This window comes from Haliaeetus leucocephalus, unplaced genomic scaffold, assembly GCF_000737465.1.
Source record: "Haliaeetus leucocephalus isolate CR32 unplaced genomic scaffold, Haliaeetus_leucocephalus-4.0 Scaffold120, whole genome shotgun sequence".
NCBI lineage: Eukaryota > Metazoa > Chordata > Aves > Accipitriformes > Accipitridae > Haliaeetus > Haliaeetus leucocephalus.
This window is the reverse complement of record NW_010972556.1, coordinates 1048965-1066956: the sequence shown is the minus strand read 5'-3', so window position 1 is coordinate 1066956 and position 17992 is coordinate 1048965. Positions and strand designations below refer to the sequence as shown.

Genomic DNA, 17992 nt, shown 5'->3' with positions numbered 1-17992 from the left:
GGTTGCCGCCTTGGGGGCGAGAATCCGCAGGAAGGCGCGGAAGCGGCGCTCGGCTGCGTGTGCCCGCCCGCCCAACACCCGTCGGGTTCCCCCGCTCCGGAGGTGGCTGCGGCGGGATGGCGGTGGTTTGGCCAGCGCTCAGCCTGCTCCCCCGGGTCACCTGGGCTGCCGTGAAACCGCTCGGCCCCGCCCGCGGTCGTGCGCGATCCGTGCGGGCGAAGGAAAGAGGCGCCCAGTGCGTCAAACACAAGGAATTCCTGTGGCCGCCCAGGAGGACAGAGAGGGACAATAAGATGGCTTCGCTGAGGTAGATCTGGATGAAACCCACCCACAAGTGGTGTGCGTGTGGCGTGAGATGCAGCCAGTGTTACCAAGTCAGCAGCTGACTGCCTCTTCCAAGAAAACCGAGGGAAAACAACTGACGAAGTCCGGGTTCCGTCGCTCCACTATGAGCCTACTCCTAAGTGTCAACTTGGATCACTTCCACCTGCCATCCTTGGCATCTTGGGTTTCTCGACTGTACCTTTCACTTCTTCCTCCAAAGCAGTCCTGCTCTTACCAAATATATGCGGTTCTGCTGGGCTTTTTTCTGCAGTATGACTGAGGTTTTTTAAATGAGAATACTCAGTGGCTGCTGCAACTGCATTTAGATACGCAATGAATTCACACTTTTTACTAGTTCTATGTTAATTCCTGTCGATAAACTAGCTATCACAAGTTGTATGTTTTCTTATTCGTATTTTTAAAGTTTTCTCAGACAGAATTTAAGATTTCTTAGACTTGGTAGGCGAGAACTTACTCTATTATTTTGAGGGGTTTTTTGGTAAGGTAGCCCTACAAACATTCAACTTGGAAGTAAATTGCATTTGGGTAGGTGGAAGTCATGAGAATTGGAGGTCAACATTTTTTTTTTAAGTTTTAAGGAATTATGCTTTTAACTGCAAGTCATCTGTCATTTTATGATGTGTCAAAAATGGGCAAGAAGAATTAAATGGTGAAGTAAATGGCTGACAGTTTCCCAAAGGAGACTTTATGTGGAATACCAGATGACAAAAGGCAGGCAGGAGCTGCTGGTCATCTGTCTTAGATCCATGTTGTGGTTTAACCCCAGCCAGCAACCAAGCACCACGTAGCCGCTTGCTCACTCCCCTCACCCCAGTGGGATGGGGGAGAGAATCAGAAGGGTAAAAGGGAAAAAACTTGTGGGTTGGGATAAAGGCAGTTTAACAGGTAAAGCAAAAGCCGCACACACAAGCAGAGCAAACCAAGGAATTCATTCACCACTTCACATCGGCAGGCAGGTGTTCAGCCATCTCCAGGAAAGCAGGGCTCCATCACGCGTAACAGTTACTTGGGAAGACAAACGCCATTGCTCGGAACATCCCCCCTTCCTTCTTCTTCCCCCAGCTTTATATAGTGAGCATGACATCATATGGTATGGGATATCTCTTTGGTCACTTGGGGTCCCATGTGTGTCCCCTCCTAATTTCTTGTGCACCTGCTTCCTGGCAGAGGACAGGAAACTGAAAAATCCTTAACTTGGGATAATTGCTCCTTGGCAACAACTGAAAGCATCAGTGTGTTATCAACGTTGTTCTCATACTAAATCCAAAACACAACGCTATACCAGCTACTAGAAGAAAATTGACTCTATTCCAGCTGAAACCAGGACAACCCATCGTTACAGATGAGGTGAAGTGAAAGCAAGAGCAGCATCTGCTCCCTTCCACTTCACCTTGCCCTCACAGGCTGGTCTCCTCTGTCCCCGTTAAGACCCTGATATGTATTTCAGTGTCTGCCTGGTGAAGCAGTGATAGCAGGTAGAGCTAGACTACCATAAGCAGTTGCTTCTGCTCTTCTTTTTTCGTGCTCACAGCAAAATGACTTCTCTATGGGCATGGGCCAGTTTCTCTGAGATGCCAGAAAGACTGTGTTTTGTGGCAAAAATAGGAATTCCATTATTTCCTTTACTTGATGTCTGTTAGTCATAAGAAAGTAACTTCAGCTTTATCATAACTGGGTAATTCTCCTATCTACTTCTGTCATACCCCATATAACCTAATATGTGTTTGTTGTAAATGAGGTGGAATTTACACAGCCGCACAGGGGAGTTAGCAAGTGTGGTGGCATCAGCTCAGATGTGGTTAGTACGTGTAAGAACAGTTTTGCTCTCGGGACTTTCCAATTCCAATCGCATGCAAAAAGAATCTGCACCAGAAGTCAGGGAGCACCTGCTCTCTGGTTTCCTCTAGCACTCTGAAGAAAACTGCTTGTTTGCCACGCCAGAAATTCCCATCTCTCTATTCAGTGTTTGGTTTGATACTAGCTGCTCTCCTGCCTTTCTTCCTCTTGTCCATACAAAGTATAACAGTATAGTGAAGGGTATGTCTCAATAAGACTCATTCAGGCCTAGCCAGAAACCGCATGTTCTTCAAAGTGAGATAGACTGTGAAAAGAAACAATGTTTCTGTGCTAATGTGACTTTGAAATGTCTTTGCTTTTTCTGCGGCATTCTCAGTGTGAGCCATGTGAATGTAGGAGTTGAAGATGAGTGCTGCTGCACAGATCTGAAGTCATTTTGCCTGGAGTTAATTTGCGAAATGCTTCCATTGAAGCACTTGGACTCTCTCCCGAGGTTCTTTTGCATAAGCAGCAGGCTGACATTTGCCTCTTGTCCACAGACACAGAGTTCTGCTAAACTTCTTCAGGTCTGAGAACCCCTGCAACTCCCACCCCCAGCTATGTTTGTTGTATAAGTAAGGGAGGAAGGGCCATCAGATTACAAGCCTGTGTGTCTCTTTCAAAAGGTTGGCAAAGAATATTTCACCTTGCAGGCAGAGAAGTGTAAGCAGCCTGGTTGAATAAGATGCTCTTGGGTGTGACAGCACATTAAATCCCTGGCAGCTCCTATGTACTGGGAAGCTGAAAAGTGCAGCTATATTACATTCTTATTTAAAGGAATTAAACATCTTGTGTTTGCTAGGTGCAAAATGTGGCTTAAATATGAAAATTTTAAGAACTGTTCATCCACCAAGTGGATTGGTGGAATTGTGATAAATAACTGTATAAAGATTCTGACATCATGCTGCTGAGGTGTTGTTGAATAGTTAGCTGTGGGGATATTACATCCCTGCAGTATTTGCTTTGAGGGAGGTGGGTCCCTGCTGAATCTGTAGAATAAAGAAATACCCTTACCTACTCTGTTTTTTCACGTGTATACGTAAGGCAACATTCCATTCCACATCATTAACCCTACCATTTCCTACCTGTTGGCTAAAATCAGGTAAAGCTGTTACCAAGACAGTTTAGTGTTTCTATTGGTTTTGTAGTCCCTGAAAAGTGCTAGTTAGTTCATGTTTGTATACTAACCTGACTGTGCATAGTATTTACTGAGTGGTACAGTATTCTTACTCTCCTACCACATCTTTTGCAGACTAGTCCTCTCACCATGGAAGCTGAAGAAATGGTGGAATGTATCCAGGAATTCCCTGAACACTATAAAGTTATTTTGGATAGACTGAATGAACAACGTGAGCAGGACCAGTTTACGGATATCACTCTTATTGTTGATGGTATGTACAGGCCTGAGAAGCAGTTGGTATACAGAGAATTCTGACAGCTGCGCTGGGAAGCTCTTGGGTTTGTCACAGGTCAACTGTCAAACTGGGCTACTAACAAATTCTTGGTTCTGTACCAGCGTGCGAGTTGCTTGCAGAGTTTCATTTAAAATCTTGGGGAGAACAGCCTCCAGCAGTGATTAATAATGTTGCTTCTGCTTTTCCAAACAAGGGACTAAATATTTTCAGATAGAAGCCCACTTTGAAACTGCTGTGCTGTATTTAACGTGTTGTCTAAGGATTTCCAAAACATTGTTAAAGTATTTTTTCCTAACTTGAGCTGACTGTTTGCATTCAGAGAACTTGTACAAATATTGTGTTTTAAAAAAAAAACAGCAAAACCACCTTGAAATAAGATTTACTTCTTTCTTCTCTGATATCTGCCTGCTATTTTAATATGTAGTTAAAATAGGATAGAAGCACTCACTTTTCTTTTTATATGTGTTCTAAGGACATAAGTATTAGTTTAAAAGGATGATGGAGATGTAGGTGCTTATTATGTCCTTTAGAAAAGGTGGAGTCTGATAGGTCACCTAAGATTGCTTCTTATCCCTAACACACCTTAGAACAGATGAGGACTTCAAGGAATATAGTAGGACAGACTTAGCTAAAGGAATGACACCTGGTCTTTAAAAAGATAGCAAGAACTCACTTGAAGGAAAACGGTCCTGCAGAGCCCCAACTAGAAAAAAGTAAGCAATGAAATAAAAATTACTCTTCAGGAATTGCCATAGTTTAAGTGACAGCACTTGCACAAAACTTATCCTGAATGTTTGTTCCTCCTCTGGTATTCCCAAATCCATGTGCTGAGCTCAAAGCTGGTTTTGTATGCAGCTGTGTAGTTCTAATTCATGTTGCTTATCTCTGTCCTATGGACCTTTATGGACATTCATGCCTGCACCATGGAGAAGGCGAGACAGTGATGGGGAATACGCAGTCTGAAAAACAGGAAGAACAGAGTAGAACCACTTGTGTTCTGCAGTGTTGTTTATGCTGGCAGAAGTGGTGATAAAACACATAAGTCTGTAAGAGCAACAAAAAACAAGGAGAACCTGGATAAAACCTGAGCGCTGAGCCCAAGACATACAGGAAAAAAGTTTGTATAGGAATTTCCCATAACTTAAATATCTGAGAAGAGAAACACTGGAGTGCGTGAGTCCTCCAGCTGATTGAGTTGCAGAGCTTCAGCAAGGTCAGTGATGTCAGCAAGGGTCTGCCTAAGATGGGACAGGCTAGCTGCAGTAGTATCCCATGTTACAAGGGATAGACATACTAAGTGACTGTATGCTGCTGGAATAGATTTGTAGACTGGGCGGTCTCTTTTCTGCTTCTGCACTTATTCTGCACTATGAGTGAGGAAGGTTATCCTAATCCAAAATTTTTGTCTTTCTGTAGGTCACCATTTCAAAGCTCATAAGGCTGTTCTTGCTGCCTGTAGCCAGTTCTTCTACAAATTCTTCCAAGATTTCACTCAGGAGCCCTTGGTGGAGATAGAAGGTAATCCGAGTTGTGCAAATAAAAACCTTCAGAGTTGTGTGCCCAAGCTGGAAATTAATGTAGTGTCCTTGGTACAGGCTTACATACATGCTTGGTCATATCAATTAGCTTTCTAGATCTCAGCTCTCAAGTTGTTCTGAGGCAGCTACCACCACTGGAAAAAGAACTTCCCCTGAAAAAAAATTAAAAAGAACAGTCTTGAATTTAATCTTTTGGAAGGGAAAGTGTAAGGTTCTGTGGGTGGTTTTTTCCCGTTTTTTTTTTTTTTTTTTTTTTCCTTCCCCCCAATACATGGCTAGTGGAGGTCAGGCAGACCTGGTATGGTTTTAGGACTAGCAGTGTGACATACAGTCTTTCCTTGACAACAGCCATTCTGGTCAGATGAAAAAGGCTGCCAGTGATGGCCAATGGCAGATACCTTGGCTGGGATGCCAGAACAAGATAGACATGGAGCAATACTTAGAATCATAGGATCATTTAGGTTGGAAAAGACCTTCAAGATCATCGAGTCCAACCGTAACCCAACACCACCATGCCCACTAAACCATTTCCTGAAGTGCCTCGTCTACATGTTTTTTGGACACCTCCAGGGATGGTGACACCACCACTTCCCTGGGCAGCCTGGTCCAATGCCTGACAACCCTTTCAGTAAAGAAATTTTTTTCTAATATCCAATCTAAACCTCCCCTGGTGCAACTTGAGGCCGTTTCCTCTCATCCTATCACTAGTTACTTGACAGAAGAGACCAGCACCCACCTCACTACAACCCCCCTTCAGGTAGTTGTAGAAAGCAATAAGGTCTCCCCTCAGCCTCCTTTTCTCCAGGCTAAACAACCCCAGTTCCCTCAGCTGCTCCTCACAAGACTTGTGCTCCAGGCCCCTCACCAGCTTGGTTGCCCTTCTCTGGACACGGTCCAGCACCTCCATGTCTTTCCTGTAGTGAGGGGCCCAAAACTGAACACAGGACTCAAGGTGTGGCCTCACCAGTGCCGAGTACAGGGGAACAATCACCTCCCTGCTCCTGCTGGTGTATTGGGTCTGGCTGAGATGGAGTTAATTCTACCCATAGCAGCCCTTGTAGCACTGTGCTCTGCATCAGTAGATAGAAGGGTGTTGATAACACACCAGTGTTTTGGCTACTGCTGAGCAGTGCTGGCACAGCATCAAGGCTGTCTCTCTCAACAGCAGGCTGGGGCAGGGCAAGATCTTGGGAGGGGACATAACCAGGACAGCTGACCTAAACTAACCAAACAGATAATCCATACCACATGACATCAGCTCAGATAAAAAAGCTAAGTAAAGGGAGACGGAAGGGGGGGCATTTTTGTCTTCTGGAGCAACCACTACGTGTACTGAAGCCCTACTTCCCAGGGAGTGGCTAGACATCGCCTGCTGATGGGAAGTAGAGAATAACATCATTTGTTTTTCTTTGCTTTAGCATGCAACCTTTGCTTTCACTTTATTAAACTGTCCTTATCTTGACCCACGAGCCTTTTGTTATATTTTCTCCTCCCTGTCCAATTGAGGAGGGGGAGTGATAGAGTGGCTTTGGTGGGCACCTGGCGCCCAGCCAGGGTCAACCCACCACAGCTGGCCACACTATTTCTGATACAGGCCAGGATGCTATTGGCCTTCTTGGCCACCTGGGCACATTACCAGCTTGTCTTCAGCTGGCTGTCAGCCAGGTCCCCCAGGTCCTTCTCTGCCGGGCAGCTTTCCAGCCACTCTTCCCCAAGCCTGTAGCGCTGCATGGAGTTGCTGTGACCCAAGGGCAGGACCCAGCACTTGGCCTTGTTGAACCTCATACAGTTGGCCTCGGCCCATCAATCCAGCCTGTCCAGATCCCTCTGTAGACCCTTCCTACCCTTGAGCAGATCAACCCTCCCTCGCAGCTTGGTGTCATCTGCGAACTTACTGAGGGCTCACTCAATCCCCTCATCCAGATCATTGATAAAGATATTAAAGAGAACTGGCCCCAGTGCTGAGCCCTGGGGAACACCACTTGTGACCAGCTGCCAACTGGATTTAACTCCATTCACCACAACCCTCTGGGCTCAGCCATCCAGCCAGTTTTTTACCCAGCGAAGAGTACACTTGTCTAAGCCATGAGCCACCAGCTTCTCAAGGAGTATGCCATGAGAGACAGTGTCAAAGGCCTTGCTGTAGTCAAGGTAGACAACATCCACAGCCTTTCCCTCATCCACTAGGTGGGTCACCTGGTCACAGAGGGAGATGAGCTTACTCAAGCAGGACCTGCCTTTCATGAACCCATGCTGACTGGGCCTGATCACCTGGTTGTCCTGTATATGCTGTGTGAGTGTACTCAGGATGAACCGTTCCATAATCTTCCCCAATACCGAGGTCACGCTGACAGGCCTGTAGTTCCCTGGATCCTCCCTTCGACCCTTCTTGTAAATGAGCGTCACATCGGCTACTTGCCTGGTAGGCAGAGAGCAAATTCCTGGAACAGTATTTCAGCCTCCAGTAACTTGCTGCTCAGAGGTCTCTTGAGAGAGGTTGTATTTTTGTGTTTAAATCTATACTTTTTATTATTCAAACAGCTTTTTGTCCATCTTATCCTTCCTTTTATCTTTATTGCTGCATAACTCTGTAGTTACTCCAGATTCACATATTTCTGTAGTAGACTTTTTCTTCCATTATGAGCCTTTTAAGAGTGTCATCTTCATGAAACTGGCAGCTACAGTACTGTGAGCAAAATGGTGAGCAGGCAAGTATGCAAGATTCATCAGGTGCATGAGACTGAGTAATTGCTAAAAGAAACTGTTGTTTTTCTTGCCTGTATACAGGTGTAAGTAACATGGCATTTCGTCACCTAATTGAGTTCACCTATACAGCAAAACTAATGGTCCAAGGTGAGGAAGAAGCAAATGATGTTTGGAAAGCAGCTGAGTATCTACAGATGTTAGAAGCGATCAAAGCACTTGAAATCAGGTAAGCACATAAGCCTCTTTTTCTTCCCAACACTGAAATGTACAGTCAGAAGAATCCTTTTACAAGAGCTGGCTGCCAGTATTTTGCAGTGCTGTTCCTTATCTTGAAACATCCTAAACTTGTGTGGGACCATATATGCTTCTACTGTAAGATAGGGTCAGAATTATATGGGCTGAAAAATGAATGTCACATTCTTTGGGCTGGAACTTGATGACAAGTGACACAGCTGATAAATGTTGCAGACATTGTAGGTTTGTGGCTGTGGTAACTAATACCAGGTCTCTGTGCTATTTGACTGCCCACACCTGATTGACAGCTGGGTGTACAGTGACGATGTTCCTCAGGTAGTTAGACCACATTATCAAGCTTGTGCTGGTGGTTTGATTTCATGCAGCTTTCTGCTGTTTATGAGAGAATAAACAGTGATCTTAAAACTTCTTGCTGCAAAATTAACCTCTTAAACTTCTTGAATGAATGTAACTGTTATAATCAGTTTTATACGGGATCAATACTTAATCAAATGTTGCTGTGGCACCTTTTATCCCATACCAGGAACTGTACTCTGTTGCCAAACTCCAACATGAGAAAAGCAGGTGCTAGTCCCATCATGCTGTTTTTCTTCCCCTTCCTTCCCTTTCATAAAGTGCTGTCATGTTCTCATTCCTTCTGCAGGCTACACTGTTCTGCCAGCATGAAGCACAGGGAAGGGCAATAAATGCTCCCAGCGTTATGGTTATTCTTGCTTTCTCTTCTAGACCTGTTGAAAGGTCTTTGCATTCAGGCTGAGGAAAGACTGTTGCTTCCTTTTTATCTCCCCATAGATACGTTAGCCAAGGAGAGTGGTGTTGGCCCAAGTTCCTCTAGTAGCCCACTAACATTTCACTTAAAAAAACTCTCTGTGACATGATACACTGCAAACTTGGTTTTCAACATCAGCATTTATTCTCCAATTAACTTATTCTGTACTTATTCTGTGGATTGGCAGTAGAGCTGAATGTAATTTTTTTTTTAATAGGAAAGATATGGGATGTGAGTTTCTAGTCCTACAACCTCCACAAACACCCTTTTTTTGACCCTGTTAAGATTAAGTATGATACCAGCAAAATAATTTTTTTTTCTTTATTCAGGAGAGAAAGCAGACCTTAGCTGTCTGCTTGAGGAATTTGAAAGAAACTGAAAAAGTATGTTCTAATCAGTATCACTTTGAGTCAGTGTACACCGGTAGAGCTGTTGAACCAGGATTCAGATCCATCCATCAAGCTAAACTGTCCAGCCTGCAGTTATTTCTCACTACTGTATAATGTTATGCAGTTTGTTAGTTATGCATCACTAGTAAACACTGTAATTCTTATGTTACAAAGAAACAAATGTTTTTCTTAATATGAGCACACATGCAAGCCAGTCTATTCAGAGTTATTTCCATTGTTTGTAGATTTTGAACAGTTTTTGAGGAGGTTAGTTTGGTTTGGGGTTTTTTTTTGGTTAGGAAGACAAATTTGAGTACCACTGTCAGTCTCTGCTTTCTCCTCCACAGTAAGAGAGTGAGGAATTGCAATACAGTGCCTTAGAGCCTTGACTGAAAGGGTTAAGCTTCAGAAACTTCAGCTGAAGTAGAGATGATTATAAAACTAACTATTTGTATAATGCCTCGAAGAGTTGCACATTGCATAATCTAGACTAGAAAGAAAACAACCACCTGTTACTCCTTGAAGTGCAGTTGTGTTGTATGTGTGTATCCCTATTCAAAGTTTAACACAATGTGGTCAAGGACAGTAGTCTCCTCTTTGCTGAGTGGATTATTCTTTTGGTATGTGATCCTGGAGGTCCTTGCAGTAATGTGCAAAAGTAACTGTCACCTTCTAGACATAAGAAATCCAGGGTAGATGAAACTGTAAGTTTAACTGCTCTGTATTCCTGTGTCTGAATAGAGTAAGGTGCAGTTTAATAAGCTCTATTCTGCATTAGATCATTAGCCACGTATCTCTGATGTATGACTTACAGATACTGGGAAAAGCCTTCTCTCTCCTATTACTAGAAAACATGAAAGTGATAGGGAGATTACATGAAAGGAGTCATCAGGCTGCAAAGGAAGGTAAAAGGACAGATTACTCATGTCAGTCTGATTTGAGGAGAAAATAGCCACGCATTTTCAAAACCGATAATCAGTAGTAAAACCTCCAGCACGTAAGTGCTGAGGATGATCTTGAGGGTGTGACTTGAAAGCATTGGTCCACTTGGCTCTGTCAGTGTTTGAGATGAGATGCTATCCCTGACATCTTGGAGGAAGGGGGTTGTGTGTGTATGATTGTCATGGTTTACCCCCAGCCAGCAACTAAGCACCACGCAGCCGCTCACTCACTTCCCCCCCATCCAGTGGGATGGGGGAGAAAATCAGGAAAAGAAGTAAAACTCCTGGGTTGAGATAAGAACGGTTTAATAGAACAGAAAAGAAGAAACTAATAATGATAATGATAACACTAATAAAATGACAACAGTAGTAATAAAAGGATTGAAATGTACAAATGATGCGCAGGGCAATTGCTCACCACCCGCCGACCGACACCCAGCCAGTCCCTGAGCGGTGAATCCCTCCCCCCCTTCCCAGTTCCTAAACTAGATGGGACGTCACATGGTATGGAATACACTGTTGGCCAGTTTGGGTCAGGTGCCCTGGCTGGGCATAAGAAGCTGAAAAATCCTTGACTATAGTCTAAACACTACTGAGCAACAACTGAAAACATCAGTGTGTTATCAACATTCTTCACATACTGAACTCAAAACATAGCACTGTACCAGCTACTAGGAAGACAGTTAACTCTATCCCAGCTGAAACCAGGACAATGATGCAAGGCAAACAGGAACATAGCTGGGGGTTGTGTTTAAGCGCAGAAAATTAAACTAGAATACTCTTTCCACATCCCAGTGGCTTTTGTTTTTACCTGAGCTGTTAGCTGTGTGCTTTCCTGAAGTACAAGATGTTATAAAAATAATTTTGTGAAGTCACAGCTGTAGTTCTCTTAACAAGCTGTAAGCTCTGCAGGCAATTGCATACACTCCAGAGCTTAAGAGATGAATAGCGTAGGAAGGACTTGATTCTTATTTCTGAGTAGGCAGGCCAAAGAACTCTTTCCTTCAGGGAAGTTTTCTTTCCAAGTAGAGAATTTCACAAGTTTCTTAGATAAACCTATGTCATTAGGTTAACTGGCCTTTCTTCTTGATAGGTGCTTTGTAGCATTCAAGCAGAGCTATTTAAAACACTTTAGTAGCCTTATGTCAAAGGCTCTGTAGCTTTAACCATGCTATTTTACAGCTCTAAGGAGTATAGGCTAAGGACAAATTAGCTTCTGACATGTACACGGATTATGTCATCATTCATCATTCAGCTTCTTTGAGAAACAGCTGGAGAGTGCTGGATACAGAAGCTCAGTATTAGGTGCAAATTGTTATGTCAGTGCTTATGGATCTTAACCATGTTTATGCAAATGCTTTACAGGAATAAAGAAAATTCATCACTGTTAGAATCAAATCAAGCACAAGGTAAAAATAAACCAAAAAAGAGGAAGATAGCTGAAACCTCTAATGTTATCACAGAAACACTGCCATCTGCAGAATCAGATCCTGTTGAAATTGAGGTTGAGATTGCTGAAGATACGATTGAAATGGAAGATGACAGCATCGAAGCACTGGAAGAAGTAGCTTCTGCAGAGCAATCCATAAAGTACATACAGACAACGGGTACATCAGATGAATCTGCTTTGGCTCTTTTGGCAGATATCACCAGCAAATATCGTCAGGGAGAGAGAAAATGCCAGATCCAAGAAGAAGGTGATAGTGCAACTGATCCTTCATGCAAACAGGTAGAAGGTATTGAAATTGTGGAACTTCAGCTGTCACACGTGAACAATCTATTCCACTGTGAGAAATGTAACCGTTCATTTAAATTGTTTTACCATTTTAAGGAACACATGAAAACACACTCTACTGAGAGTTACAAGTGTGACATATGCAATAAAAGGTACCTACGAGAGAGTGCTTTGAAACAGCACCTCACCTGTTACCACCTTGATGAAGGTGGTGCCAGCAAGAAGCAAAGACCTGGCAAAAAAATACATATATGCCAGTACTGTGATAAGCAGTTTGACCATTTTGGGCATTTTAAAGAGCACCTCCGGAAGCACACAGGTAAGAGTACTGCTATAGTCCTGTCCTTGTGGCTTTGGCTCTAGCATTTTGCAGTTTTGCATGTTTTGGGGAAATAGAGAATATGCTGAAGAGAACACATGAGTCCTGAGTGCTAGAAATACTTGGTTTCTAGTTACAACTAAAATGCTGGTTTGTCTTTTTGTTTGTTCATTTGGTTTGTTTTCCACTGATGTAAACTTTTGAGGGATTGAGGTGGTTAAAAATAGGCACCTAAAACCAGAAAGCACTAATGAAGCTTCTCTTTCAAGTCTATTAAATCTTAAACATTTTTTCAAAATAATTTCTTAAGGCGTGTTTCCTTCTTCAGAAGTACCAAACTAAGGAGCTACTTTTATTTTCACAATTCTACTAGTAAATGTTTCTGTTGAAATATGATCTGAACTGTGAGCTTCTCAGTGGAATACAGTTTAGAGTGTTTACTTGCCTAACAGAACTTCTGAGCAAATGCCTGTTAATGCATTAGGCATGAAATACCCCCTAACAATTCTCTCTTGTACCATCTTGTTTGGAGAGTTTCACCCTTGCTTTTGACATCTCATCTACAATTTGATTTTTCTTTGTTAATGAACACAGCAAAACATTTCTAGTGACTATAGTACACTTTTTTTACTGTGAAATCTGTCTCTGAAATCTGGATAGCATCTTCTGAGTACAAAATGACTTGTGCTCCTTCTTTCCTCCTTATAATATGAGAGGTTAAGATGCTGCTTCTTCATCTCACTGAAAAGTCTACTATCTGAACAGATACTGAGCATTATACAGATAACTGAATGTAAAATATATGTGGTCCTGATCTTCCAGATGTTTTTCTTTAATAAGTCAGTCATGAGTCATCAGTAAGAATTTAATGGAGGGTAGCAGACCAATTTCTTTTGCAGCTTCTTATTGTTAAAGCCTTTTAATTAAAATTTCTTTGTATCTGTGTATGGGACTGCTGAGTATTGATATATGACACTTGTGTCCAGTCTATTCCCAATAGCCCCTTAAAAGTTCTGTTTATAAACAGTCTTTGGCAAATCCTTATCCCCTACAAAGCAGGGAGTGTTTCTCCGTTATGAGCAATCCAAATACAAGCTGCTTAACAAAAGTCTTTTCAGAGAAAAGTTTGTGGCAGATTAACAGAGTAGCCCAAATATCACAATATGTTGGTTGCTGTTTCGATAAAGGATTTGAGGGACACAGCAACTTAATATATCACAGGAGGTGCAGAGTACTTTCTAAATATATATTGATACAACAAGTATAACATGTGGAATCTAATTACTTCTGGTTTAGCATTTTCAAAAGCCTTAAGCTTAAAATCAAGACAGATACTACCATTTAACTGTGCTCTTCTAAGGTCAGTGGGAAAACCCCCATTCAGCCAAAGGCTTTCTAACTTCTGAATTCTGTATAGCACTGGTTGAATGCTAAAATGAAATCAAAAGTCTTGGGAGAAAATGTCCTACAAAGTATTTGTTCCTGTTGCTGCTTAATCACAACACCAGCAATAACATGAAAATAACAACTGGGGCAGAAATAGACACCTTAGCAGTGTTGGTAATTTTTTTTGATATAGGAATTTGACATTACCAACGGCTATTATCTTTGTCTCAGTAATAGAAAGGAAGGGGATCCATGGAGTTTCTTACTCATGCATTCAGTGCCTTAAGCAGTTTGTGGTCTCTAAAAAAACACCTCAAAAATCTCTTGCATGTCATGTAACTCTGAAAGTATTACAAAGTCATCACCAGAACTTGGGGGCGGGGGGGCCTGAAATAATTATTAGCTTTTTCCCCTTTATGAAAATGGATGAGATTTCACTTACCAATCGTAAGTAATGCGCAGGACAGAAATACTGCAAGGCTGCACTTAAGTAGTGTGTATCTGTTGTGTAAGACAAATTAGAGCTATTGAACTCAAGAAGAACAATTTCCTCATACAGAAATCAGGCTTAGAATGAAGCTACTGGTCTCGTTATGCTGCTTTAATCCTGGTATTTTGCAAAGCTTATATTCCCTAGCAGAAAGAGCCACTGAACAGCTTTGATTCCCTCTGGTTTCACTGGAAATCTTGACTGCTGAATATTTCTCGCAGTTAGGCCTTCTTGATTTTTTTTTTTCTTTTTTTTCCTTTTATGGAGAGCGTGTGTGTGCTCACATGAGTGAAGGTAGAAGTGACGGAATTGTGATGTGCTCCAAGCAGCTAAATTAATCTGCCCTTGTCTGAAAACCCTGTAGCTGAAGTAATTTGTATACAAACGTCTTCAGAAAAATTAATCAAGGTCTTTGCCATTATTGGTAAATCTAAAATATGTTTTACAGGAATTGAACTTCAAACTGAAAATAACATCTTCCATAGGAGTGAATAAATGGACTCTATTTACGTGCCTTGAATAAATGATCCCAATAAGTTCATTTGATAAACACCTGCCTTTGGTGTGTTTGTGGAAAAAAAATAATAACTACGTTTACTATTTCTCTCTATACCCGTTCTAAATAAAGATATGGTAGCTTTATGGTTACGGTTGAATTACCTGGTATTTCTTACATGTTAGGCAAATAAAAGTCACTGTGTTAGTAGTTATGAATTTCTTTGGGTTAAAAAATATTTATTTGGGGCAGTCTCCTTCCTGTGACTGTTGGATTAGAAAGGACCAGCACAATATTGGCCTGTCTCTGGTCAGAATTTGTGTCCTGTGAGTTACTTACAATTGGCAAGTGAAATCTCATCCATTTTCATAAAGGGAGAAAAAGATAATCATTAGATCAGGCCAAAACCCTCCCTCTTCATAAAATCTCACTTAGATGAGACTAAACTCATAGTTGGATGATGTGCTGGGGAGGAGAAGCAAGTTGTCACCTTTAGCAGAGGAGGTTAGCCCCCAGCTCACCAGCGTATTTCTCAGAGAAGGAGGAGAAGACAGCTGGCATGCTCTCTGTGTTTTCCATTATTGCTGTGACTGGTGCAGCTCAGGTCACTGCATTGATTTGCACTGTACAAGAAGTCACACCATGTCTTTTGGCTTTTGGATATTGCCACCATTATCTTTCAATTGTCACTTTCAGACACTTTTGGCAGAATATGTTGGAGGTTACTGAAGAATTTGAGTAAGAATAGAATAAATCTCTCCCTGACTGCTGCCTTGCTCCAAGTAACTATTTAAATGTGACCAGATCACAGGGCAGGTGGAGGTCTGTGGTGTGAGTTTTGCTCTCTAGTATCCATTGGTTGCTTGGGCAAAGTCCATGGTTTTTGACCTGCAAGACTGGTGGTAGTTCAGCATCCTCTGTATTGCCTGTACAATAGCCTCCAAAAACATAGCATTTTGTAACTGTTAAGGGGAATGTTCCCACCACTTAACATTTTTCTGTAGCCTTTAGGTGTATAAGTGAGAATTATAGGCTACTTGTGGATTTCTTTTGAAATGTAATTAGGAACTTCTGAATATCTTTATTTTTGAAAATATGGGTTTATTGGCTTTCCATCTCAATAGGCAATAACTATTGCATTCCTGAAATTGCAGACTTTTAAACTAGCTAGGATAGATTCTTATATTATTCACTGAAATGACTCAGCCTCTTTTGGAGTTCATTAAGCCGTTTGTTTCAGCAGTGATGTTGGTGTCAGTACCTCCACTGAATAACTATCAGACTTTCAGAAGAAACACACTGTTCCTAATTTTTTGTACTTTAATTTCCTTGAATTTCATTGTGTTTGTGCATGATTAAATTAGTAAACAGAGACACCAGTTGTTATTTTTTACTACTTGATGGCAGTAATAACAACGTACTTCTTTGGATGAAGAAGAGAAAACAACCTGTTTTCAGCCTCCCCTGCTGTTGTCCTTAGCTGGCTTCTGTGTTTGGTACCAGGTTTGAAATGAAGTGGCCAAACTGAAAGGAATTTTTATCTTGCTTGTGCCCATTTATGTCCCTCTGTGCTTTCTCTTCACTCTATTTTGCGGGGGAAGGGGTGTTGTTTGTTTTATGCCGTGCCAACTTCTTTTTCTGGAGGTCAGTTTCAGGTCCCAAGCATAAGCTGTTACTGTTCTTGAAAACAAAACTGTATTCTTTAAATACTTCCTTCTTTAATGTGTCACTTTATATACTTACTAATGTTGATTCTTTAATTGTAAATATTATCAGATGAAAAGAGAGAAATAGGTGCTATTTCTTTAAGATATTTTGTCAGGATAGTAATCTAATTTCCATAAAAACCTAAATGGTCCTTAAATAGCATTGGTAATTGTTACATTGGTTTTTTTCCTAAATGAGAGTAATGACTCCACATTAGGTTTTTGCCCTTTTATTTAACATAAATAAAGTTTACATGGAATGTCTTTCTCTTCTTCACCATGTCTTTTCAGCGTATTTATCAACTTACACAAAGGGGAGAGAGGGAAAGAATAGAGAGATGACAGAAAACTGTCTGGTTTTATACACTTACAAATCCCTGTATCTGTCTTAACAGGTGAAAAACCATTTGAATGTCCAAACTGCCATGAACGTTTTGCTAGGAATAGCACACTCAAATGTCACCTGACAGCCTGTCAGTCTGGAGCCGGAGCTAAAAAGGGAAGAAAGAAGCTGTACGAATGTCAGGTGGGTAATGAAGTAGCAGAGTCTGAGGCTCCTTCCTATGCTGAGGGAGTGTGGGAGTACTGAGCAGGAAAGGCAACAAGAGTAGGCTTATGTCTCCAAGAGCTACTTTTAGTAAAATAAATACAAGGATCACAGTCAAGCACAACATGCAGATAAATTCTTACATCTAAGTAGTTCCATTTAAAATACGGAATAACTGATATGGAGCCTTATAATACTAGAGAGATTCTTATGGGTAGGTAAGTGTTCATCTGCATTTTACTGATCTTTCTGCTTCCTTTTCAAGGTTCTTAATGCACTGACCTAGGCTTTTGCATATTGACTTTGTCTGGAAAGTCATTCCAACTTAAGATGACAATCTGTAATGACTTTTAAGCAAATACAAATGCTGTAGATGGATGGCTAGGGTACGTGGTCACTATATGTAACTGACATTTGAAAAGCTGTTCAGGTAAGTCTTACTTAGCTTTTAAAAGCCAATTCTGAAAAGCTAGAAACTACATGAGCTGAGGTTGGTTGTAGCATTTTTATTTGCCGTTTTTCTGCCCCACTGCTGTGACAATTTCAAATAACACACTTCTTTCTCTTGCTCTTTCTTGCCCTCACCCACTCATTTGCTTTTGCTCTAGCTTCCGCTCTTTCACTCTTTCTCATACGCTCTTTCTCTTCCTCTCTCTCCCTCTTCCTCTCACTTTTGCTCTTTTTTTCTTTCTCTTTCTCACGTGTATGCTTTCACATGCTTTTGTGTGGTCTCCCCCTTTCTGTCTCTCCCCTCCCCTTTCCCTCTCCCCCCCCTTTCTCCCTCTCCCCCTCCCCCTTCCCCACACCAGCCCTTCCATGCTCTTGGCATGCTCTTTCACCCTCTCCCCTGCTCTCTCTTTCACAGCCTTGCTCAATTGCTTTCACTTTCTCCCTCTTCCTCACTCTTTCTCTTGCATGCTTGCACTCTCTCTCCCTCCTCCCCTTAAGGGTCTCACCTTATTCAGTTTACAGAATGGCTGTGGTTTGAGGTTAAACTGGGTTGTGTAGTGAAGAAAACTGCTGGATATTGCCTTTATTTGTTCCAAAAGAGAGAGTGATCTTATTCTGTCATGGTTTCAGCCCAGCCGGTGACAAAGCACCACGCAGCCACTCCCTAAC

General features: G+C 41.9%; 1 protein-coding gene across 6 annotated transcripts in view; it reads left to right on the top strand.

The window, feature by feature from the left end:
* The first annotated feature begins 2434 nt into the window (after nt 1–2434).
* ZNF131 (zinc finger protein 131) overlaps nt 2435–17992 on the top strand; it is a 24338-nt gene continuing 8780 nt past the window's right edge. Inside the window, exons 1-7 of one of the 6 annotated variants that reach the window (XM_010585784.1) lie at nt 2435–2708; nt 3434–3572; nt 5013–5114; nt 7922–8066; nt 11560–11923; nt 12026–12248; nt 16722–16852. In XM_010585784.1, the coding sequence (XP_010584086.1) occupies nt 2601–2708; nt 3434–3572; nt 5013–5114; nt 7922–8066; nt 11560–11923; nt 12026–12248; nt 16722–16852 (1212 nt within the window). In that variant the 5' untranslated portion in view covers nt 2435–2600. Of the gene's footprint in view, nt 2709–3433; nt 3573–4520; nt 4810–5012; nt 5115–6471; nt 6513–7348; nt 7835–7921; nt 8067–11559; nt 12249–16721; nt 16853–17992 lie in introns of those variants that run through there. The other 5 variants (XM_010585783.1, XM_010585786.1, XM_010585788.1 and 2 more) reach the window with 5 other exon arrangements.